General features: G+C 32.8%; 1 protein-coding gene across 3 annotated transcripts; it reads right to left on the minus strand.

The window, feature by feature from the left end:
- Positions 1 to 1,081: 1,081 nt before the first annotated feature.
- promL (prominin-like) lies at positions 1,082 to 10,378 on the minus strand. 3 transcript variants are annotated; one of them, XM_040721014.2, is made up of 2 exons: positions 10,182 to 10,378; positions 1,082 to 8,801 (listed from the first exon to the last, which is right to left on the minus strand). In XM_040721014.2, the coding sequence occupies exon 2, from the start codon at positions 8,758 to 8,760 to the stop codon at positions 5,755 to 5,757; it is 3,006 nt and encodes a 1,001-aa protein (XP_040576948.1). In that variant the 5' UTR covers positions 8,761 to 8,801; positions 10,182 to 10,378; the 3' UTR covers positions 1,082 to 5,754. The 3 variants fall into 3 exon arrangements, with proteins under 3 accessions (XP_040576948.1, XP_071747927.1, XP_040576949.1); XM_071891826.1 differs by having other exon boundaries at positions 10,330 to 10,364; XM_040721015.2 differs by lacking the exon at positions 10,182 to 10,378 and adding an exon at positions 10,089 to 10,107.
- Between the last annotated feature and the right edge of the window lie 16,396 nt (positions 10,379 to 26,774).

Below are 26,774 nucleotides of genomic sequence, written 5' to 3' on the forward strand. Positions count from 1 at the left end.
TTATAATCGTTATTTTGTTGTGGAACTAACGATTTTCTCAGGAGGGGTGAAAAAGCCTCATTGATAGAGACCAGGAAATGTCACTCTCCGTGGTCATCTATATATTTTTCATTGGACAAAATAAAATACAAATTGTTCTTATCAGAACCACACCTATTGTCATATAGTAGAACTTATAAGCTGTTAATAATTTAATTTAAGAATTGTGTTCCTCACTAAGATTTAAAAAAAAAAATCTTTAATGATCTCCAAAGTTGTATTATTTATTTTAAATGGATAATAACTTTGAAGGATAATGTAGTTATTAGGTTGGCGATACTTTATCAGCTATTCCATCATGTTTTAATTATACCAATGTAAATACATCAATTAAGGGAGAGGTTTCAAGACCCAAAGGATCGTACGTTTGAGGCAATTTAAAATATCTAGGTAGTATAAAAATCTGTTTATACTGTGGTACCAACTTCAGTCGAAAAAGTTCTACATCTACTATATCGAGGCATTTACATACAAAGGAAACATTTTATCAACAAACCAATATCCGAAAGAAACAATCAACTGCTAACCAAGGTTACACGGAGTCATTATTTAATAGGCTCATTGAGACAGATTAAATTAACGAAATTACTTCTGAAAATGTGAATAAAAGATTTAATGCCGTTAAGAACAGTGGAAAGACCTTCATTTATTAATTTATTAAAAGAATGGGATCCCAGATATACGTTGCCATCCCGAAAACATATTTCTGAAAAGTTGTTGTCAGCTTTATGGGATAAGACATATCAAGAAATACAGTCATAGATTACGATTTTTATATTACTTACTCTTAGAAATTTTAGAATCAATCAAGGTTATCTTTAATAAATGTATTAGTATTTTAAAAAAAATAGATTATTGAAGAACTTAAATGTCCAGAAACAGTTGGAAAAACATTTCTTTCTGTTATTCCTCATTCTTTTCAGAATGATTTTCTGTCAGAGCATATACATACTCGCTTGCCAAGAATGCAAAGATATGCATACTGGAGAAGCGATTAGTGTTTTTTTTTTTTAAAGTATTTTTTTAATATATTAATTTAACATAGTGTTTAAAGTTTTTATTCGTAAACATAGCTTACTTAATTATTAAGTAAATTACTTTTATTTTCTATTAAAGTCGGGCATGATAAAATTATAGTTAAATGATACATTTCACTGTTTTCAGAATGTCCTTGATAAATATCAAATTTTTGATATAGTTATTCCCATATCTTCAGATAATGCAGCCAATTTAATACTTGCCATTAAATTAATTGGTAAACTGCGTATTCCCTGCTTTGCCCATTTATTTCCTTTGGTCGTGAGTCAGGGTTTAAAAAAAAACAGTTTCAATTAAGCCTACAATTGAGAAACTAGAGAAGATAGTAATTGCCATTAAAAATAGTCCTTCAAAATGTATTAAATTAGAGTAAAATATTGGAAGAAGAAAAGTTAGATCACTACAAAGAAGTAGTTTCGTGGGGTGAGACACGATGGAACTCTGTATTTCTTATGGCACAACGTGCATTAAAATTGAAAAGTGAAATCGATATGATTTTTTTGACGAGAGGAAAGAGTTAATGACGTCAAGCAAATGACAGATGGCGGAGGAATCACAAAAACTATTAAGAACATTTTATGAAGCAACAAAAACGATAAGTGGATCGAAATATTCTACTTTTAGCTTGAATATACTACCTTACAAAATGATTACTTCCTCTTTGAATAAAATTGTACAAAATTTTCCTTCTCTAGGTGAAGAAAAATCTATTTTATACAATGAGTTAATAACAAATTTAAGGATTTCCAATATATTAATTTATGGACGATTCTCCATATTTGCAGGGGATAAAAATATTTTTTTTTTTGCATATATCAACATTATTGGATCCAAGATGAAATGGCTTTAATTCTTAAAAATTAATTTAGGATCAAATCTCAAAAATTGAAGAGGAAGGGGAAGTGGTGAAACAACTAACACAGAAGAGGATTATTATGAGGAAGAAGAGGATTCGTGTCTCGGGAGCACAATTTCTAACGAAACGAAAAAGTTAAAATAAAAAAAATTATTTATCCTTTGACAATGACAACATCAGTGGTGAAATAGATAAATTCTGACAGGAGTTGGCTGTATTGCCAAGTCTTAATCTATTGTTTTGGTGGATGACTTAAAATCGGCACTCCTTCCCTAAACTCTACAAAGTTTTGAAAAAGTACTCCTCCTTTCCTGGATCGTCTGTTCCTTCTGAAGAATTGTTTTCTTCTGCAGGGCAAATCATTCATAATAATAGTATTAAATAGAAACTTAAAAGATTGATATGTTGCCTATAAAATTTAAATAGCCAAATATATATTTTTATAAGATATTAATTATAGTTTTGTTTATTATGGAGTAACTTTGAAATGATAATGATTATTTTATTAATAAATTCAATAAGTATATTTTTTTCTTTATGGAGGGGGAAGGGAAATTTAAAAGTTTTTTAAACATAATTTGCAAATGAAGAAGGTACTTTTCTAATTTTGATTGCTTTGTAGAGCTGTGGTACAAAGTAATAAAAAGTTATTGAGTTATGTATATAACTGTTAATTAAAATAGTCTGGTAAAATAATAAATCAATTCAAACTATTTAAGTGTATTTTAAAAATCGCCAATATTTTTGTATCCAGATATTTTTATTTTTTTTGAGTAAGACAATTAATATTCCCTTTGAATATATAATGCTCCTTTTAACAAGGATATAAAAAAATTATCTTAAGTATGAAATAAATCATATCCCAATTAAGACTTTTTTAAACTCTCCTTAAGAAAATAACCTGTAACTATCTGTCCAGGAGTAATTAATGAATGGATTATATTCAAATTCTCTTGTAAGATCATGATCCAAAACGATGTAAGCTCTTCCATATTTTTTTCTGCGACAGGCCTTGCTTACTAAAGAGATAGATTCCGAGGGTTGAACGTCTTTAAAAATTCCTATAAAAATGAGGATCAGAGCTAATCGTAACTCATCCACGAACTATTTCCGAGAAAATAGGAAAATTGATACAAGTAGGACTATAGGTGGATTCCACTTGGCAAGCAAACGTTTTTCATACATACTTGAAATAGATTCCCAAATAAAAGTCGATCAATCAAATAATTAATTAAATCACTATCCATAAGTTGATCATATCAAATATTTTTCTTAGCCACGTAAAAATAATAAAATTTCCCTTTTATTTATGTTGTTATTGTTGATTTCTTGTCAAGGACCGGTCCTTAAGGGGAAAAACAAGGCCGACAGTCTTAAGGACCGGTCTTAATATTGGAATGGACCGAATAAATAAGGACCGACACAACATTAATTATAACTCCGCAAAAAATCCTCAGGGTTACGCTCCGTGTACGTGTGTATAAGCAATCCCCAATAAACTGATTAAACATTTCGTCATCATAAGTGAGCTACGAGCCAGCGCATCTCAGATCTCCTAGATGCTGAAGTTGAGAGGATGAAGTCTCCAGGAGCCTGGTTTTTAAGGTGTCCACGATGAAGAATGATAGAGAAGACATCTCCAGGAAAGCAGTAATTGGAGGGCACAATTTAAAGGGGGATCCCCCACCCCCAAAATCGATGAATCGCCTCAACAACGACTTCTCTTTGACTGCTATGACCATCAAGAGGGCCGTGAGTGGTGACATGCGATTGTCCTCATACAAGAGGACCCCACACCACCTTCTGACTGAGGTCATGAAGCCTAGGAGGCTCGAGAGCTAAATAGATCTGGCCCATCCCTCCTTATTTTTGAGCTCGCTGGACTTTGCTCTGTAGGCACTTTGAAAAGAAAAACCAAGGAAACTCCCCACCCAAATGTGGACTCACTTCTGGCTGCTATAGTGGCTCTCTGAGGAGTTTGTCATCAACTCCTGCAAGGCCTTCCGGCCACGTTTAGAGGCTATGCTTGATGAAGGTGGTCATATTGACTAACCAAGTTTGCTATGACTTTATTTTCGAGTTTTGTTAAAATTATTATTGAAAATAACAAAATTTTAAAGTTTTTTATGGGTTTTTTTCGCCTATACACTTCCACTTTAAAAAGTGTTCCAAACTTGAATGTAATATTGAGCAGAATACTATAAATGCAAAGTAGACCAGTTCAAATTTTAGTTTAAAAAAAAAAAACCTTCAATATTTAACTTTTTCCCGTTCTCCAAGGTCTATAGAAACTAAATATCCCAGTCATTTGGATTTTGGACCCCGGCTATGCCTGCCGTATGGGCCTTGAGTATTGATTGTTGGTGGCTCTAAAAAAAAGCGGTATTGTTTGTATTCTTTTGACTATAGCTTCGCAATGGCTTATCATAAAGCATTGATATGGGGGTCAAATCAATGCCAATAAACATTTCACTGACCTTGGAGAACGGGAAGAAGTTAAATATTAAAAAAGAATTGAAATTTGAACAGATCTAATACATATGAATCAAATAAGTAAATAAATATCTATGTAATTGTGTGTAATTAAACCCAAGATAATATAGACTTTCTAAACTAAAACCCAAGAGAATCGTAAAAATTTGGGGAAAATCCAAAGCACTGGAAGCACTAGTTTTGGGTTACATCCGTCTAATGCCCTGTAGTTACGGCACTACACGGAATACATAATAATTTATACAAAGGGTTAATAAGTGTATAATGTGGCGTATTGTATAATAATAAGTAATATTTATTTCGTCTTTGTGAATTAACATTTTTATCACTAGAATTAACTTTTTTCACACACAGATTGTTTAACTAAATATTATATACATCGATTGATAGATTGATTGATCCCCCCCCCCTCCCGAGTCATTATTCATTGAATTAATTCGTATAATATATCCCTGATAATGTTGTTAATCAAACAATATCATCATTATATAAGAATAGAAACATAGGAAAAATGCTAAGACATACTTAGAAATAGTATTATTGTCCTGATAACATAAGGATAAGGATCGATGATGGATAAAGCACCTACAATTATTATAATATAATAGCATATATATATATATATGTATATATATAATTAATCTTGAGGAGGGAGGAGAGAGTTTAGGAAAGGATGGGTAAGCGGAATAATGCTCGTCTACGGGCGTACTGTTGTAGGAGCAAGGGCTATTATAATTTATATAAAAAAGGGTAACTAAGAAACTTGCTATTCATATTAATTATACATTGGGGAGGATCGATCGAAATCACGCAAAAAAAAGAAAAAAGAAGGAGAGGAGGGGGAAGTTTTGAATATTATAAATCATATGGCTACCTATCTAAACGAACACAATTGTTCAAGTACTAACAATCATGAATTTCTACTAAATGATAAAACAGACTGTTTAATTTTCTTTTCTTTAAATGATGCATTTTAACTTTAAAAGAGATAGGGAAAGGGGGGAGGGGGCTGGAGAAGATGTAATAATATTTTTTTTTCCCTGTTAAAAAAAGCGAGTTATCTTCAAAACAATTAAGATAACTTTTTAAGAAGAAAGAATGAATATTTTAAAAAGAGTAAAGGGACATAACAACAGGGGAGGAAAATTACTAAGAAGAAGAAGAGGGAAAAGAGGCTGAAGAAGTGGTTCTTTCTTCATGCAAACACTTGTAGCACATATTAATCTCATCCTATTGAGCATAACTTGATATAAATGTGATGGCTCATTGCCTTTATAGTTGTTCTTGCTGTACATAGTTGTTGTTAAGAATGAGTAGTGTATTTCTGTCTAACTTCTACTTGGATCCGGACCAGGATAATAGTACGGAGGAGGTCTCTCATACTCTCCACTTCCTCCTCTCCCCCCATTAATACTACTATTATTAACAACAACAGCAGGTGCATTCAAATTAGGATTGGAAGTGTATCTTGGAGGTCCATTGGAACTACTATCAGGACGATTACCACCACCGCCTGAAGGAGAAGATCCCCCATAGACACGAGGAGCAGCATCTTGGAATCTATATGAATATGCAGCTCTATAATGAACAGCCTCAGGCAAACTCTCTGACGGGTTTCGACGATGACCCCGGCTTTTAGGACCAGATTTCTTGCTATTAGATGTCTTTGGTGGATCCGCCAAGTTAGTAAAGGATTGTTGAGAATAGGGAGAGTTCCTATCAGAAATGGCACTGACTGTAACCAAAGGTCCTGGATAAGGCTCGGCTTGCCTATATAAACTTACAAGAGCAACAGCAAAGGCAAGAGCTGTCAAATAAAATACATAGCAGAGACCTATGGAGACCCAAAATCCATTAAATGGGTCAGCAATATCAGAGCAAACAGAGAGTACGGTTGCATTATAGGCCTCAGACACTGGCCAACACTTTCCAATAGATGATTTAGTTTTATTCACTATTCGGTTTGCATAGCCATCAATCAAGCTCACGGTTTCATTCAATAATTGTGCAGAAAGGGTATCAATGAGCTGAGGCCCTTCAGATCGAATATACTGAGTTGCCTTGTCTGTTCTTCGCATCAAGTCCTGAAGCGCCTCTCGCATATTGATCTTTCCATATTTGGCTTCATTTTCAATTGCTGTTATCGAAGACTTTAATTGACGAATAGAAACTCGAATAGACACGATAAGTCTTTGCATTTGGTCCAAAAACAAAGCTTCATTCTCAAGGGCTGCCCCAACTCTAGAGAGTGAAGAAGGCCTCAATTTTTCTTTAACTTGTCGAAGTTTTCGAATAAATGCAGGTAGCTCAATTTGAGTCACACTATTCTCAACTAGTTCAGTATAGGCTGTAAAGTTCATATCAGAAATCTGGGATTCGGCCAGTCGCTCCAAGTCCTCTCGTGCTTGAGATGAAAGAAGCTCAATCTTTCTAAGATCATTTGTACGGACATTTATATTTTGAAGAGAGTAAGCGATATTAAATTCATCTCTCCAGGCTTTGATTCTTTCGACATCAAAAACTCTCTCCAAGTTGAGTATCTCATAAGCAGACTTATTTAAATGGCAATGAGAAATTATTTCACTGAGAGGTCCTATTTGGGGAGGCTCTTGGTCTTTGAACTGAAGAGCTAATTCACGGTCTAACTCAGGCTGAGCATAAACATCAATTATATTTTTGAACACATCAGAATCATTTGGAGTCTTAATGGTTCGACAAATGGATTTTTCGTAGACTGTTCCAACGATGAATTGAGCAGTTGCAAGAATAAGAAGAACAAAACTAAATAAAAACGTCATGTAGACGGCAGCAATGATCCAATTTGCTCCAGATCCACGATTACAACAGTCATCCCCATACTCGTTCCCTGGTCTCTTGCCGCAAAATCCATAGAATAGGCCCAAAATGTAACATATCAAAATTATTAAGACAAGGCAGGACATTCCAAGCCCAATGTAGTAGAGATTTTTTCCTATGTCTCTCATCGTAAATGAGACATAGCTGGGGAGATCCCTTCGCACGGAGTCTATTCCACGATTTACCTCATTGAGAGCCCCTTGAATCTCTACAGACTTTTCCTCAATCATTTGCCCCATTCGTCGAATTTCAGCTCGAATTTGGGGTTTGTGACCCTTGAGAGAGGCATCAATAGAGAGATTGATAGAGTCCAATTGCTTTTGTCCAAGTCGTACCTTTTGTTGAATGTCATCATTAAGCAGAATCTCAATATCTTTGAGCGCAATGTCCAACTCAGCAGGAGTATTCAGAGACTCAAATTGACTCACAACAGACAAATCCGATTCAATATTAAAACTATCCATAAACTTTCCACATGAATCAATTGATGAGCACTGTTTTAAAGCTTGAAGGAGGCGAGCCTTTGTGCCCTCTAAGCCAAGACTCAACTGTCCAATATGATCTTTAATAAACTGTACTTGAACTTTGATGTCCCGTAGATATTTTTTGACATCACCAAGGGAATTGACAATGGAAGTAATGTCATCAATGGCAACAGCTTGAGTCACTTCCGCCAAACTTTTCTTGAGGATAACTCCTGACTGATCTATTATTTCATTCAGGACTTTCTCAAGCTCATTGTAGTTTGTGACAAAGACAGAGTTGATTTGCAACCCAGTGTGCTCCAAATAATGGGAAGCATCCTCTGTAACATTGTCCAGGCGCATAGGGAGTTTAGTAAGACCCTGATGGGAATAGTGATTAGTCACAAAAGTGGTAATAACACAAAACATGGATCCAATGATGAGAAGACTCAGAGATACGCCCAACATGACTCTTTTACAGGCATCCGATTTTTTATCAAAGTGCTCGGGATAGCCACCACACTTTCCAGCACATCGGCAGCAGCAGAAACAGAACCCAATTATGGGTATGATAACAGCAGCAATTAGGCCACAGATTGCCAAAGTCACAACACCAATGTAATGAAGAAGGAATTCCTTCCAGTTATCAATAATGAAAGACGGTTGAGAAAGGATTTTGGATGAGGACTCTGCCAAACTGGGTGGAATAACGTCGTCCTTGGTAATGAGATCAATGAAATAATGAGTGAGGTAATATAAATGCTCCATCGACTTGGGATTGTAATCAAAGTTCCTGGAGGAATAGACGCTATTATCTATTTGTGGCTCAGAGTAGATGACTTTATAGGAGCTAAGGACACTACGATCCCCGGCCACAAGGGCCTCTGTTGACATGTTCCCTTTTCCAGAGTCATTAGTTGCCTCTTGTGCTCCCACTACTGAAATGAAGAGAAGGTAAAGGCTCGACAACAGAAGATGATAACCAACAGACGAAGTCATCTTTAAAGAGTTCATACGGGTCTAGGTTATGGCAGTCAGATTCAATGATGAAGCATCTAAAAAATAAAGAAATATTCATTATTAATTGTGGATCAATTTAGCAGAATTGTGATTTAAATTTCCTCTTACAAAGAATGGAGATAATTTGAATCATACCGAGGGGAAACACAAGACCCCATAAATATTTATTTGTTGCGTAATGCATTGCAATGTAATAGTATAGTTTTTAAAAATATGACCTAATGGTATGCTTTAAAAAAAAAAAAAACTGAAAACAACAGGGTAATGATTTTGAAGAATATTTAGGATGGGAGTAGTTTAACAGTCATTACGTTTCATTAGATTAGCAAAGAGCAGCTAGAAGATTAAAGAAACAAACACAAATCAAATAGCAATGTCAATCCTCAATTCTACTATGAGTCTAACAGGAACCTATAACTCTCAACAAATGATGAGTCTTACTCTTCCGTCTTTCAAATTTCTACATATGCGTATAGATGTAAAAAAATGTGGAAAAAGGATCGTGACTCTCATAAAATCATGATAAAAAATGTAACTTTATAGCTCTATTGGGGCGCGCAAATTGCACTTAAAGTAGCACAAATTCTTGGTCACATTGAAATAATGTTACATTAATGGATTGTATCTAAAAGAGCTAATTGAAGAGGGAGATACTTTTCATAATTGTAACCTTGTTGTTTTTGATTTTCTAAAGCCGTCATCATTACTCCCTCCTTTATTCTTAAAGAAAGAACATATTATGTAGTATAAAGTAATCCCCATTTGCATGAAAGAGTGGGAGTAGAATTGAGGACCAATATCCCCCCGTAATTCCAGCCTATACCATTGCTAGAATCGTAGTCAGAGTTTGTGTTCATTTCCTTCATCTCACAGCTAATTTATATCAAATTCCAACACATTATTTTAATTGTCAGGTTTATCGTGTTAATTGTGTTTTTTAAGTTGCAACCTGAGCAGATTTCTATCATATTTTCATAAGCTGTCATCATTATGCTTTTGTTATTGAGAAAGGAACTTGATAGTATAAAGTAAATGTGTTCCTAAATGACAAAAAGTAACACAGATGATTCATTGGGGAGAGTTGAACTCTGAGTAGAATTTGTGACCATGTTCATTTTTGGTGTCATTCTTAAAAAAACATAGCCGCATATCATGATGAACACAAAACAACCTTGCAACTACAAAAAGTCGGGCTATATCTTAAGCAACCCTGGCAGAAGGGAAGAACACTACAAAAAACCCCATAAATAAATCTTTGTAGTGTGTTCACACCATGGTAGGTATGCGTAGTTTTCTTCAGTCTTCACAACCCTTTTACTTACAGAAAAAAAGGAGAAGAAAAAAATCATTTTCTTGACCTCTCGAGAGTTAAATAACCAAAGGACCAATAACAACAAATCCCACCCATTACTCACTTTTATTTAAAATGTCCTCAACATGCCCAGGCACTCACATCGAATTGCCCAACTATGAATATCTATACTAATAGACAATATAAAAAAAGACATAGACACTAGGAAAGCAACAAATCTCTAAAACAAAGACAAAAAAATAATGAATCACCAGTACGCCCTCCTCGTACCACAGACAATTAATAACTGTGTAACAAGACTCAATGATATTAATAAAAAAAAAAAAAAAGGTGAAGAGAGCGAAAAGAAAAAGAGGAGAGGAAAATAAAACGGGCAAGCTTTTCTCCTTTTCTGAGCAGCAGTTCACTTACAACACTACACGCCTGCCTTTTCTTTCAATGATGTATGTAATTTCGACTGGGTTTATTTAGCAGAGTAGAAGAAAGAATTGAGTGAAACGAGTGTGTGTATATATGAAGTAAAAAAACATTCCGCCATTAACAAAAAAATCAAACTGCCCGTTAGATTCCGGTTTTTTTTGTGAGGGGGAGAGAGGGAGAAAAAGAAAGAGAGTGCACAAAAGAAAAAATAATCGATACGACTGTTCAAAGGAACAAGAGGGGAGGTAGTTGTTGTAGTAGTTAACCCCAAAAAATGTACAGTGTATGGTAGTCAACCATTTTCTTTTTTTTAATAGCTGTGTGACTCTCCTTCAGCCATTAATATGTAAATGTCAATTTCATTTTATACTTGTTTGCTTTACCTAATGAGTATTAATTATGAGGATGTAGGATCACTTATCTTACGGCTACTCCCATCGAATGAAGAAGAGTAATTTAATCAGAATCGACTCCACTCCAACTCTTTGCATGAGGGATTTTTTCTCCTTTTTTTCTTCTCCTTTCTCCCTTCTTAACAGTTATTAAAAGGAATTAAATAATGGTTAATGCTTTGTATTAGTATATGACTTATTTAATTCAAAGTTTGTCAATGGAGAAGGAACATGGATTTTTTGTGATCTATTTATATTTTTTTTCTCCCAGTTACTTACAATGATGACCAAGCAATTTGTGGATATTATATAATATATTAAGAATGGACCTAATGAATAAATTAATAATAATAACTAAAGTTTTCGTGACTTTATTTTCTTATTGTTTGGATTTTAGGCCTTTCCGTCATCATCATCATCATACCTAATTATTACAACATAAAAATATGTGTATAGAGATAAGACATAAATAGTATTTATATGCCAGATGTTTTATTTTTTGGCAAAGACCACCTTTTCCCCTGTCCTCTTCCACCTTCTTCAACGAACTTTGGTTATACTCTGCTCAGTACCTCTTCAATATTATAGTACATAATAATAATAATTTAAAATGAAACTCATCAAAATATGGAATACTATTAATATTAATAAAAGGTGTTTCTTAACTTTTCATTACTTTGCTATTGTTTTTTTTTCTCGTAGCCTCAGATGTTTTTGGATAATTCCCAAGAATTAATAATGATTACATTTAATATACATGTACATAATATTCCGAATGATGGAGTCAAATTTCTTCTAATTCAAGATTACATTGCCAAGGTTTTAAATCCTAAGAATTTTTTAGCGTAGGAGTTTTGTTGATGTTGACAACCGTGTTTTATTTTTATTTTTAAAGCTCTTATCATTGTTATTTCATTCTTAAAATAACGTCTAAGACTTGGTTAAAGATTTGACCCCGGTTTCACTGCCAAAAGTGTGAACAAAATATTGGGCTAGAAAATAAATATTAATAAGCCTATTCCAGGCTAAAAATGTCTGTAGATTATAATTCTTTAAGTTTCAATCCTGTATCTTGTGTTGTTTAGCCATGAAATTTGAATTTGTGATCAATTTATTTTTGCAGAGAAAATGAATTATTGCTATAAGAAACCTTCTACATTACAAAAAAAACATTAGTACAGAGAAAATATTATAATTGCGTTTAAATTCATATTTATTTATTTTATTATGCATTTTTAAAACAATGATAGGGGGGAAATATTCTTTAAGAGGGGGATACTAAGACCCCCACAACTTATTAAATAATGAACAAAAGATACACGCATCATCCGTTTTCACTTATCTAATTCCTGATTTTCTGTTGGACACAGAGATGACCTACATCCGAGTAATTGTTGCCTATGTCCTTGTATATTTCCTTACTCCCTCGTCATCACTGCTTGTAGCTGATCTATTCAAACTTCCTTACAGCGAAGCTACTCGTCTCCAAAAGATTCTTTAAATTGTCAGGATGACCATGTTGATAGTTTTTTTCTTTTTAACATGACATACCAACAAGCATCACTGGTTATAAGTGTAATTCCTTTTTGGCCTCGGAGTAGAATTGAGGATTGTTATTTCAGCCAATATCATTGCTGGATACGGAGTGGTGTTTGCGTTTATTTTCTTCATTTCACAGCCGATTACCGCTAATTGAATGAAATGTTATGACTCTCCTCTCAAACATTTGTCAAATTGAGAGTAGAGTAATTATGCTGTCTTTTGTTAAATTAGCATGCTAATTTTCTTCAAACTTTTAGAGAAACATCACTTAGAAGTTTTAAATCCTTGGAACATCTTTTGAAATCCTTTCTTATTGAAAACATTTGTTGCTCTAAAAAAATAAAAAGGATAAAATATGTGAAGTAATAATAATAATAATAATGGTTATTATCGAAGTCCAGTCAGTCCACAATATATGTAAATAAATACGTAAATTAGAACATTAAAATATATTAATAAGGTCATTAAAATCAACATCCGAATGGTTTCTTACTCCTTATGTACTATCAAATATTCTAATGAATTGACCATTGAAGTTGTTAAATATTATTTACTACTGAAGATATTGGTTGGGAGGGGAATATTGTCCAAATTGGGATGAGTGTAAAATGAGAGAGTGACATAAAAGATATGGAAACTTTGAGAAACGACCAGTGGTAATACAAACAAAGTATTTTGCAGCTTAGCTGTTATGACGTTTCATTAGATTAGCCGCTAGCATTTATGAGATGAAAGGAATTTACGTGAACCTCACTCGTACCTGGCAATGACTTTGATGCCAATCCTGAATTCTACTCCGATTCCAAGAAGGGCTTACATTTATAACTAGTGATGGGACGATTGATTTAAATCGGGAAATTAGTGATTGAGACCGATTTTCCCTAGACACATATGCACCCAGATCGAAATTTAGACACTGTACCGAAAGTTCAGAAATATGGATCAAAATTCAGAGTGTGTAATAAAATTTAGAATCCACTAAAATGGACGTTAATTTCCCTTCCTAGAAGAAATAATGACGTAACTATGGATCAAGGCTAATATTTTAAATTTTACGAGATAGTTCCATGCCAAAGTTGGCCCAATTAGTTAAAAGTGGCATTGGATTGTTGAAGAATAGCTTGTTTTTATGTTGACAGGCCAGACAATATGTACGTTAATGAAGGTTTTTCCTTCTTGGGGTTTGGGGAAAACCTTATAAGCAAATAGAAAATATTATGTAAAATTAATATTCGGGGAAAAGGAAAATCTATTTTTTACGAAGAAGGAAAGAATAATATTAAAAATACTTGAAAATATTTTTCTATTTTATATGTAATATATTCTGTAGGGCAAGGAAGCGTTGGAGAAAACAATTTTTTGTAGAAAAAATAATATATATATTTTTTCTAGGTATAATTGATTTTTTATATTTTTTCTTTTCTCTAAAGAGTATAAATTATTTATATAATTATTGTCAACCAACAAACAGTACAGAAAAGGACAGAGTCCCTGATTAATTACGTCATCCTTCCTCAGTGTTGATCCCCTATTTCTTTTTCTCTCTTCTCTTTTTCGTTATTTCTAACTACTAAGGAATAGAATGATGCAATAACTCCCTCCCTATATATTTTTTCAAATAATTGGGAAAAGAAATTAATTCTACAAGTCATTCCCTATTAAACTCCATCTTATTCCCCCCCTCTCTTTAGTTATTTGAATAAATAAAACTTTTAACATTTTTTCATTATATATTATTATAATATGTTATACTACTTAGAGGAATTGGTTTTAACAAATTCTTATAAGTTTTGGTGCTATTATGATAAAAAAAAAGTAAAAATATAACCTGACAACTCGTGCGAGATTTTTCTTATTTGCTAATCTGAGCAGTGTTTTTTTTTTAGATTTTCCTAAGTTGTAATCAGTGTTGCTGTTTTAGCTGATTTAGGTTATTATTTTGGCTTAGTGACTTCCAGGCTTCCTCTGGATGCTCATGTTGTCGTACTTCCGGATTTTAATCTCTGTAATGAGACCTAATATTGTTCCATCCCTTTTTTATTCGGCTCCGTCGAACCTGTCAAATATATTTTTTGGGGGTAGGAGGCGGGAAACTTGGTTGTAGGAATTTTTAAAACAACTTAAAATTTAAAAAAATTCAATTTTTTCAAAAAACAATCACTATTTACAGAAAATTACAAAAATTTACAGCTGTTTCCAAAAAAAAATCCAAAAATTATCAATTTTATACCAAAAAATTTCAAAATTTAAATTTTTTCGAAAAAATAATTGAAAAATTATATTCTATAGAAAAAAGTTTCAAATATAAAATTTTTTGGGAAAAACTTTCACTAATTCACAGCCATTCACCAAAAAAAAATTCAAAATTTAAATTATTTCGAAAAAAAATTTCAAAAATAAAATTACAAGGGTTAATTTTTTTGGAAAATTTTTCAGAAATCTATAGTTATTAAAAGAAATTTTTTTTTTTTACAAAATTTTAAAAATAAAAATATTTTGCTCGATTTTTTTTTTTGGGGGGCTGGGGGTGGATGTCAAATCGAAAATGACGTCATTGATTACTTGTAAAGGAATTATTATATATATTGTCGGATTGGAAGGTTTGTGCGACGTTCTTGCAGGCTTGGAAAAATGAGGTTCGGACGGGCAGCTTTCGTTCCTGGGCCTAGTAGAATCCATCTGTAATTAATATTTAAAATATGAGGATAATTATTGATAAAAATTTTTTTTCGATACGTCACTATATATTACTTCAGGAACATCTTACAAAAATAATAACAAAATGTTGTCATTTTGTTATTTTGCAATCAAATAGCTCGTACATATATACAGAAATGACATGGGGGATTGACCTTGAAAACAATTTGCAAAACAGATAAACATCGGAGGAGACATATTTTGTTTATTTAAATCATTGAACTCAAAAATATACAATTTATTGAAGTGTAGACTGCAGATTGAACCTAAGATATGTACAAATTGGAATGTCTGTAGGAGTTGCAACATGTATAAGCACATTGTACAAGTTGGATTTTTTTGATGTCTTAAAATTCATTATTTAATAGGAACATTGGTCAATCTAATTAGTAACTAGACATTTCTAATATCATTCCAATCTATTAAAATTACATGGTTATTATGTATTTATAAGTACTATAATAACTAATGGCATTTGAACCTTATGATGTGCCATAGAAAAATTAAATACATGTCATTTGTATTAAAATAGTCAAAAATGAAAACATTTTTAAAAACATCAGTTAGTGATTGAACTATTCCATTAAAAATACGGATTCTTTAATATGTTAAATAATTGTTAAAAAAATTGCTTCACATTTCGAAGAATTACGATTGATTAAATACATCGCCTTCCTTTATGTTTATTTAATGGATATACGGTGTGTCTTTTAGCCGGCTCGTTAATTTGTAATTGGTAATATAAAGAAGGAATTTTCTTTTCCTTAACAGTTTTAATTATTATTTAATTCCTGAGTAGTAAACTCCCTTTCCCAAATAGATTCAGTTATATTCAAAACCTGATTTAAAGTTTAGTCCTTGTTGGAATCAGAGTGGAATTGCCGATCGACAACAGAGTAATTCAAGCAAATGTCCTTGTTTAAATCATTTTTTCGTTCCTTTCTTGTCACAGCTGATTGTAGCTGATGGAATGAAAATCCATGAACATTATTCTCTCTCCCCTCCAAAACATTCTTCAAATTTTCAGTGTAACCAAGTTGATTTTCGGTTTTCTTTTTTTAACATTCCCATTACACACTGGATTTTCACTCTTTCATAACGTTGACTAAAAGCAATACTTCAGAAAATCGTCTCCATTATTAAAGAAAATATATATATTTATATATATAAAATGACTTGCAAAAATTATTGAGTTAATACATGTTTCGGAATAAATATTAATGCATTTCAGCATTGGAAATACCAGAGTTGACATGAATGTTACACGATTGTTTTAATCCTTTCAGTTTAAATAACCTTTATGTAATTATGTCCAGGAAATTGTAAGTAAATTATTTATTACTACCAAGAATAATGATAAAATTTTTATTTTATCAAATGAAATTTCATATTAAATGAATAGAATAATGAATATCATTGAATGTTAAAATAAAGTTATTAATTGTTTGTAGCAATTATGGGACTTCACTTCATTATGTTGCTTGATGGCAACATTTCATAATTTTTTTTTTTTAAAGATAGAAAAGTATTTTTTTCTTCTTATTCTCAAAACATTGTAGAAAAGAAATATATATATATATTTTAATTCACCTTTTTTGAATTCATGAGAGACTGGGTTAATGTATGTATATAAAATTTACAACCAATAAAGAAAGGCGATTCCTCTTCCCGGCGAGCTTTTTCCAAGGCGAGTAATTCTACGGCAAACTTGCCAAAGGCAAATTTTGCAAAGGCGAGCTATCCCTTTACAAAACTTATTCCACTAAAATAAAATTTTGTTTAGAACACTTTTGTTCATGTTTAGTTTGTTTCTAGCATTTTTATCATAAATTATTTTATTACAATATTCGTTTATTAAATCTAGACGGATATATTTAATAGTTGTTTTATAAATTAGAAAAGTATTTAATAGTTATGTGTAATAAATAATAATATAGCAATCGGAGCCCTAATTAAACATTATTTTCCGGATGATGATTCAGGAAAAAAACAACACCCAATTCGTGAATTCCGATTAATCGTCCCATTACCAATATCAATCTTCCAATGAATATTTAACTATTGCAATATCCCCATTTAAGAAGTACTTTTAATCCTTTATTTAAAGTGATTCCTCTGATTTTTTGGTTGTAATTTGTACAAGTTACATTTGTACAAAATGACAAGCTGTACAAAACTTGTATCAAGACAAAGTTGTAATTCCCTTTTTACCTTGTCATTGACTAAGATATTATACATTATAAGTCATGAATTTCATCATAATGGAAGGAAACACAATTTTTGAGGCTAATATTTGATAATAGAATATAATCAAAGTACTGATCTAAATTTGTATCGTAATTATTCATTTTTGATCAATTAGGAATTAATTAACGTGGTCAACCTGACCACTTGAAGAATGTTTAAGAGGAGAATAGCTTAGCTGTCATGGTGTTTCAATAAATTAGCTGCGTGTAAATAGGCCCAAATCCCACTTCTTATCTAGCAGTGGCATAGGTTGACACGATGTTAGTCAGCTATAATGAGATGTGACAAGAGAGGGGGGTAAGAATGCAATAAACACGGACTACGTAAGAAATACTACCACGTCGATCCTGAATTCTACTCCAACAAGGCAACTCAGCAACAAATCCTCAGGGTTACTCTCTGTCTTTTATGAGCACACGCAAATGTCGAGTCAGGTTTTAAATATAATTGAATGTAGTAGGAAATGATATTAATGGTAATAGCAAAGGAAAATAAAATTCATTCTTCAGATTACCAATTCCCAAAAAATAAAATGGGCCAGCTAAATAATAGGCGGGATTTATATCACTAATTATGGAGTTGATATTTTTGTAAGGAAATATCGAGTGGAAGGAGATGGAGGAACCGAAACACGTGGTGCAAATGATTAAGACCCTTTTTAATGTCAGAATAACTGCTATAAAGAAAAGAACCTTCTACTATTAAAATAGCATTAGTACAGCGAAAATATTACAATTATATTGAAATACATTGATATTTATTTCATAATGTATTTTTAAATCAATTTACACCAAAGATAGGTGATAATTCTTCTTTTAGAGGGAGATGTTAACAACCCCAGAACTTATTAAATAATTTACAGAAAAGAGGAAAGAGGGCACGCAACAACCGTTTTTCTCATTCTTATCGCATCTTAGTTTTACCTTTACACGGATCCCTTTTTAAGTTATTAGTATAAGTCCACGTTAGACTCAAAGCATAATTTATTATTGACATCAGAGTAATGATTACTAGACAATGAATGGGGGTTGTATTTATTGCCTTAATATCACAGCTAATCCTATGAAACGTTATAACAGCTAAGCTGCGTTCTTCCATAACATTCTTTAATTTGTAGGGGTTCTTTTTTTACACAAAGAAAGTACTACGATTTACAGTCTAGTCTTAGTGATGAGTTCCCTACAAATAAAATTAGGAACTCAATACGTCATAATAGATTCTCTTTTTTCTATTAAACTTCGTACTACGTAACTTGGCAAAATACTTATCAAGTAAGATCTCTCTGTAATATAGGTGTGTGCATATAATATTATGTACTTTGGTGGGGGCAAATGGAAAATAAATGAATACATTGCAAAATACCTGCATGTGAAAAAATACCTATTTGGAAATTCGGCATATAATTCATGCCTTTTTTTTCTTTCTTTTCTATTGGTCATTGCTATAGATGATCACGGCGTCATGTTACTAGTTATTAGTGTTGAGTTTCGGTCTGGAAATCCTGGACCGGTCTGATATATTTATACTTTTTGTTGAACCGAATTAGTCTGGTCCAACAAAAAGCTCAGTCTGGACCGGTGTCATATAAAAACTCGGTCTAGATCGGTCCGAAAGAAAAGTTCGGTCTAGTTCGGAGCCAAAAAAATCGATCTAAACCGATTTTACAGATAAATGCACAAATAACATGTCATTATATGTTTTTAAAGTACAATGACGTTATAAGAAGTTTAAACGGATATAACTCAGCTTAACTTTGATCCCACCGACGCTTATACAGTTCATCTTGAAAAAAATGGTGTCTTATAATATTTGAGACCGAAAAAATAATTTGAGACCGAAAAAATCAGTCTGCAATGTGTGACCAAAAAAAAACAAATTTGTCCACGGTCTAAGACCATGGTCTGGACCGAAAAATCGGTCTAGAAAAAATCGTACTGGACCGAGTCTCAACACTATTATTTATATTCAGGGTTGGCTGATTTGAATCAACTTTATGTATATTTTCACTGGAATGCAAATTGATCATGAATTATAAAGGGAGCGGGGATCAATTTGTTCCCACCTTTAAACCTTGATAACTTGAAGACGACATTATCAAATAAAAACCCAGTTACCAAATAGGAAAGCTATTCTCGCCAGCTGACGATACGTAGTTCAGTTAGCATCATGCCGTCATCATATGAGGAGATAAAGAGCTATAAGTGGAACGAGGAGCTTTCGAGGTCCACCGTAGTCATGGCATTGATTAATAATGGAGGTGAAATCTCCAATTCAACGATTGCTTCAACCTTAGGAGTGAATTTACGGACTATTCAGCGTATCCGTAAGAAGCTAGAAGACACCTGGGATGTTGATGCTACCATAAAGAAGGCACCCAAGGAGGAGGGCATCGACAGGAAGGTCAGGGACACCGACTTTGTCGCCAAGGTGAAGAAGATGGTTGAGGATGACCCTACCAGGTCCATGACTGGATCAAGGGGTGGCCGGAGACAGGCCCTGGGTGTAGCAACAGGACTCAGCACCCTGCCATGTGTCCAAAATCTCCATGTAGTGGTTAACCGAGAACTGTAATGACGTCGTAACCAAGGATTTGTGGCCTCCTAACTCTCCCGACCTTTTGCCCCGGCAAATTGATCATGAATTATATGTATTTAATTTACAATTTGTTATTCGATTAATTTTAACTATAGCATAGATTTACAAAAGTATTTTTGCAACAACAAAACTATGTTCAATAAACAAATTGTAGAAAAAAAAATATATTTTCATTACTCTAAATAAAATGCTTCGTAGTTGATGGTTATACCAAAAAAAAGTATTATTTTATACATGTATTTTATTCTACAAATAATACTTTCTATTAGTTTTAAGTTCGATAAACATTTATTGATATAAAAATTAAACACTTCCGATTCTACTCCATAATGTTAATCAATATTTTCATTTTGGTTCATAATTTTAAACAGGCAGATAGGTGTTGCTGCTTTCGTTGTACCGAGATGGTTCCTTAATTTTGAATGTACAAGGCCTACGTGTGAATGTCAGGTTATTAGTTACAGATTCAGAAAACTTGAATTATTGAAAGGCGGGGATCTTACTTGACACTTCCTTATAATATGTAGGCATAAGATAGTTGTGTTTTTCATTAGGAAACTCCATTGTATTAATCACTTCATTTTCATAGAGCCTTTTTCCTTGAAGTTTTTGATGGATCATGATGGTCAGGATGTGATTGTTTATACTTTCTTTTAAACAACTTTTCAGATTCCTTATTAATTGGAAAAAAGGGCCATAATTTTTTTTCCACAGGTCTAACGCATGAGCAATAGTGCATTTGTCCCTCTCAACCTCATCCAGAGCTTTCGCTATAGGTTCAATCGACTAAGTAATTCTTTAGCAAAACGTTTTAGGTCTAAATTTGATACTTTTTTCCTTAGTTAATGGTCAATCACTTCCCTTTCGATTTCACATATCTTCATAAGAATGGACAAGTTACTTATTAATGACTTGAGACAATTTGATATTGTATTCAATGTCTTTCTTGGAGTATGATGATATATTCACGACCTTCCTGTTGATATCTTGCTCCGCATAGTGATTATTCCGAAAATATTTAACGAAAGTGAGCTGTGCATCCTTATGTAAGGACAAAGCTCTTAGGCTCTTTTGATTCTCTTTGCAATTTTCTCATTTTATTTACATTAGCTGCACTGTTCGTTCCAACACTTTCTACATGACAATTGAAATCATATTTAGCCTCTGTTAATTAATTTGAACAGAAAGGAGAAGATATTCAACAGTATGAGGTTTTCTTAATATGTATATCTTCTCAAGCAAGAAAATGAAGTGTTTTTTTTTAGAATGATACATATGTAGGTTCATTATGTATATTTGACCAACCATGAATGGAAAGAGATACTGCTTTACTATTAAGAATATCTGTATACTTTTTATACTCCTTTTCGAGGAGATACTCAAAATACTTATCAGCAATATATTTTGTAGACGGAGGATTGATTATAGCTTGGGTTGAGGGTTTGAACGTTTTTACAAAAACTGGGTTGCTCAACAAGGAAAAAAGGTGAATTCGTAGCAATTTATTCATTATTTCCTCTTTTTTTTTAAAATATTCCAGGTCAGTTTGAGTTGCACTGATTAACTATTAGTAAATATTATAGTATTATATTTACTCCATAGGACCTAAGAATCTTCCTTAAAGTCCATATACGTAAAGTATATTTATTTCACTAGGAATGACCACGACGCGAACAAACGCACATTGAGTTCAAGAGTATAACTTATCCAGAGTACGTTGTCCATTGAGCTACGTCGTTTCCCTATTTTCTTTTTGATTAGCTGAAGTTTTAAAAATAATTTTATCTTTATTTGCTACACTCCTACGTTTAAATGTCTTATAAAAATATCTGCTTGAAAAGGAGTTTGATACTGACTTTTTCAAAGTTGAATGGCTCAGGTTTGTGTTTAATTCCAGGAGAGTCAAAGATTGAGTGACATAACCTGTAGAGTGTAGATACAGATCATGAAAGACACTCAAAGTTGATCTTATTGCATAAGATGTAGATAACAAATGTGAGGGACTTGTTTTTTTTTTGAAAATTGAAGAGTTTTCACTTTTCTGAATTACCGGGTGGTTTATTGAAATATAAACACTTAGTAATTCAAAAATTAATTAAGATTGCATGATTGAAATTAATTCATATTTGAATATGTAAGTGCATAGACAAACCTGAGCTCTCTAGCTTACATACAATTCGAGAAAAGGACACTTAAACATGAACGACGAATTTTCAAACTCTCACTCTAAGCAGTTGGGCGTCTCACTTTCTACCTCCTCATCAAGTACAAAACGTTTTAGATCAAGAAAGGCTCTCTCTAAAAGGCCAAAATTGACAAGGACGAGTTAAAGAAAACATCCCAGGCCCATCCCTCAAGTCCATGGGACCACATGCAAGAGATTTCGTTATTTCCCACCAAACTGTCCAGTGAAAGGGGGTTGGAAATACCTTTGTGAGGGTGGAGAGGCCACTTTTGACACCACCAATCGAAGAATCCAATCTGCTCCTTTTCAAAACTATTTTGAATGTGTCTTTCGAGTTCTTTTCAACTCTTTTTTGACACTTATGCCCTTCAACTTACAGCCTTGATACCAACCCCTTCCACTACACATTTTGGGAGCATTCGTGATCCAAACACCGAGGCCCTAAAGGCAACAACCAGCCAGCACTGGGACGCCTTGACAGATGACTACATCCACAGTGGTTGCCAGGCCTTCTGCCACTACCTGAAGGTCATCATTACCGCTAAGGGTGACTACATAAATGTTTAAGAGAGCTCAACCACATATCTATTTATAGTTTTAACTTTGTTGAAATTCTATTGTTAATCAACAAATTATATCTTGTTGTATATCAAAACTCAAAGTGTTCACATTTTAATGGACCACACGGTATAGTAAGATAAAGAAATAGAATTGGGGAGAAAGAAGTTGTTAAATCTCCCACTATGAATATGGACAATTTTATAGTAGCATATGAAAGTTAGAATATAATTGTGAACTCAAATTAAAATATAAATTTATTCAAAAAGAATCGTCTCACCATTATATGTATTTCTTTTCAATATACAGTTATTTTTGTTATAAACTTAATGATTTAAAGTAACTACACATTTGAATATGGAAATTCATTTCACCTTGATTCTGTTAGTAGAATCTATGATTATTTTGATTAAAAAACAATCCTTATATTTAGTATTACAAACTCATTTATTCGCTCCAGGCCAGTCTTAGAACCGGCCCGATTTCTCCTTGGGACCGGTCTTTCAGACTGTCAGTAATAGAACTGATTAAAAAAAGAAGAACTAAAGTTTAGTGACGTTATCAAGGATCGAAGTTTTAGGACTGCCATACAGGATTAAATTGCATAGAACTACAGTTTTTATTCCTAAATATGGATTGACACAATATTATTTGTCTGCTCTCAATTTTCAGGATTCTCTGCTCCTTTTTCAATAAAGAGAATTTGAGTTTAGTCAATCAATGTTGTACAAAGAACGAAATTGACTCTTGTACCTGTTTAGCAGAGTTGATTGGTTTGTAAGGAAAAAGAGGGCTAGGAGAAGGCGGGAGCTCGACATATAGTACATATTATTGAATTAAGACCATTGTTAATATCCGCTCTCTGTTATATGAAAGGTTGAGAGATACAATAAAAATAAGGTTGTATGGAGGGGCACCAGAAAAGCTTCCCCTTAGAAAATTTACCTTGGGTAAAGCTAGCTGATAAATAATAATCTCTCTAATGTAATGACTAATGAGTTCTAACCAAAGACAAAATATGTACAGGGTGAGGACTGAAATTTAAAAAAAAACCTGTTTTCACTTCTATATATTGTTATTTTCGGCCCTTTTTATAGCAAACTTCTGAAGAAAAAGTTGGTATTTCAACAATTCTCTACACTTTTTAATTAAAATGTCCCCTCCATTCTGCTGAAAGCACAGCTGGCCTTGATGAAGTCTGAGTAATAGTTGTTCATCTCCTTCGTGATCACGGCCTTCAGGGAATCGACATTCGGGTGAGAAGTCTTGTTTGTCTAGCTCTCCAAGATGCACCAAATAGCTAGTCCAAGGGGTTCAAGTCGGGTGAGGACGAAGGCAAGAAGTCTGCCTACCTGAAGGCAGCCATGTTCTCCCTGCAAAAAGTGTGCACTTTCTTGACGTATATCCCGGACCCTGTCTTGGTTAAACACATAGTTGTCCTTGCGGAACGTGATCTTGAACTATGGCAAGACATGGTACCTGAAGACCTTGTAGTAGACGTACGTGTTGATTTTCTCGTTGGCCTTGAAGAAGTACGGAGGTATCTTGCGCCCGTCGGACGACGACGAGAAGCATGACTTGTGCTGGATGTTTGGTGTTGAAGGTTCCCTCAATCTGAGCTCTTGTTTCAGCTAAGAAGTTATCATTTTCCTTTGCAGAACAGCGTTCACTATGAAGATCTTCTTGTCGGAGATCGACTTGTGCGCGTAGGGAATCGCATCCTCTACCGTTTTGCTTCTTGCTCAGACATTTTTGATTGCACAAAAAACCAAAGCTACATCAAATTGCAGCTTTTTATCAGTTCTTTTGAATGGTGCCAAGTTCAAAATTGACAGACTTTTAGAACTGAGGCTAGACGGACTCGAAGAAGATTATAATTTTGAGTCCTTATCCTGTAATATTAATTAATAATAAATATAAGATAAAAGAAAAATAAACGTACACGGCAGTGGCTCCAAAGGAAAAAGTGCTAATCACTTAATTATCTGTTATCAATTATCGTTAGGCACACGATGGATTATTCATGTTGGAAAGCCTCATGGATAGACAAACTAGCTTACATCAAATTAGAGCAGTGATGCCACTTTATTATTGTAGTGTATTTGTGTCTCCTTCCCTCTTATTCTCTTATTCCTTATATTGTCTCGTATATATATATATATATTTGTAAAGGACTGTCTTTACAAATACTCATTATAAGTATAAATAGCCATGTATTCTATATGTATATAAATCAGAGTAGTATTTTGTATTAATAAGAATATAATTGTTCCTAATTAACAATCCTTTTATTCCTCCACGTCATTCCACTCCTCATTTTTTTTGGTCATCATGGATTCCTCCTCTTTCAAGTGATTTGCACCTCGTCAACCCTTCGTCCATACACAACATTTATGAGCCACAATGTTTCAGAAGACGAGGCGGTTGGATATTGTGAAGCAAAGGACTGTAAGGATTAGGGGAAGCACGCAAAAGTTGGGTCGTAGAGAGAGCACGAGGAAATGAAAGATGCATGCGAGGAAAACTGTAAAGCTCGGTAGAGTTTAAAAAAAAACATTTTCTGTGAATAACTATAAATTTTGATTTTTTTTTCAAAAATCTTTTATTTTTGTATTTTTATATAAAAATTTAATTTTTTGTGAATAATTCTGGATTTTAGAATTTTCTTTCGAAAAAATTTAATATTTAAACTTTTTTTCCTATTTTTTTTCCTAAGAAACTTAATATTTTAAGTTTTTTTCAAAAAAAAATTAATTTTCTGTAAATAGCTATGAATTTTCAAATTTTTATCCGAAAAATTCAATATTTCAAATTTTATTTTTAAATTTTTGGGGAAAAAATTTATTTTCTGTGAATATCTGTAGACTTTTGATTTTTTTTCCGAAAACTTAATTTTTGGCTTTTTTTTATAAAAATTTAATCTATTGTGAATAACTTTGGATTTGAGAATTTTTTTTTCGAAAAAATTTAATATTTAAACGGTTATTCCAAAAACTTAATATTTTAAGTTTTTTCCAAAAAAAATTAATTTTTTGGGAATGGCTATGGATAATTCAAATTTTTCTTCAAAAATTCAATATTTGAAATTTTTTTGGAAAATAATTTAATTTTCTTTGAATATCTATAGATTTTTGAATAATTAAAAAAATAACTTTTATATTTTTTTTCAAAACAATTCTAAAAACCAAGTCCCCTCCCCCCAAAAAAACAAAGATAATATTTATAATTCTGTGGACGTTCCTGACAGTGTAGTACATCTCCAGGTAGCGATATATTATATAAATATATCTATGGTTTTATGAGACCTATTTGATATTTCTTATTGTTCGTTTGCTTTTAACAAGAAAACAATATGATGTATTTTTCTCAGCTATTTTGTTTGTCATCCATGTTTTTTATACCTAAGTACTGATAATACTAATTCCTGGATAAGAAGGGAATTAACGTTACTACTAAAAATTGTTCTATTCCAAATGAAGGTACGTCAACAATAAAATAGTCTTGAATTTTTTAATAGAGATAACATACCAATTATTTTTTTTTACTTTATAATACATCACGTCAGACTATCATTGTCAAATTGTTTCTATACTATTTTTTAAATATAATAAATTTATATATATTTCATAATATTCAAATCCTAAACAGTATGTAATTCGAACCAGTATTATAATACTGCTTATTAATATTTTATTAAAATCATTTGTATGTGGGTATGATAGCCAAAATTGCTGTATAAAAATAGTAAAATGGCTACTATATATAGAGGGTCGACGCGAACTTTTTGACATATTTCAAAAAATTTAAAAAAGCAATGCTTAAAATCTTTAATAATTTATTAAATCAAAAAATTCGAAAACTATTTGAGAGGTGCAGTTTCTGGCTTCGAATTCACCTCAAAGGTGACAACACTCTTAGTAACAATCAATTGCAGGTGCACTCAACCTACTCACAGGGCAACTTGTTGAAAATCCCATTGATGCACTGCTTTAACTCGGCCACTGTGTTGCACGGTGCTCGATTGTTGTCCCATTCAACTGCTCTCAAGAGGTAGAAGACA

Source organism: Lepeophtheirus salmonis, chromosome 11 (assembly GCF_016086655.4).
Source record: "Lepeophtheirus salmonis chromosome 11, UVic_Lsal_1.4, whole genome shotgun sequence".
Classification (NCBI taxonomy): domain Eukaryota; kingdom Metazoa; phylum Arthropoda; class Copepoda; order Siphonostomatoida; family Caligidae; genus Lepeophtheirus; species Lepeophtheirus salmonis.

Excerpts from the sequence above, each read along its gene's own strand:
- promL (XM_040721014.2), bottom strand. The coding sequence starts at position 8,760 with ATGAACTCTTTAAAGATGACTTCGTCTGTTGGTTATCATCTTCTGTTG.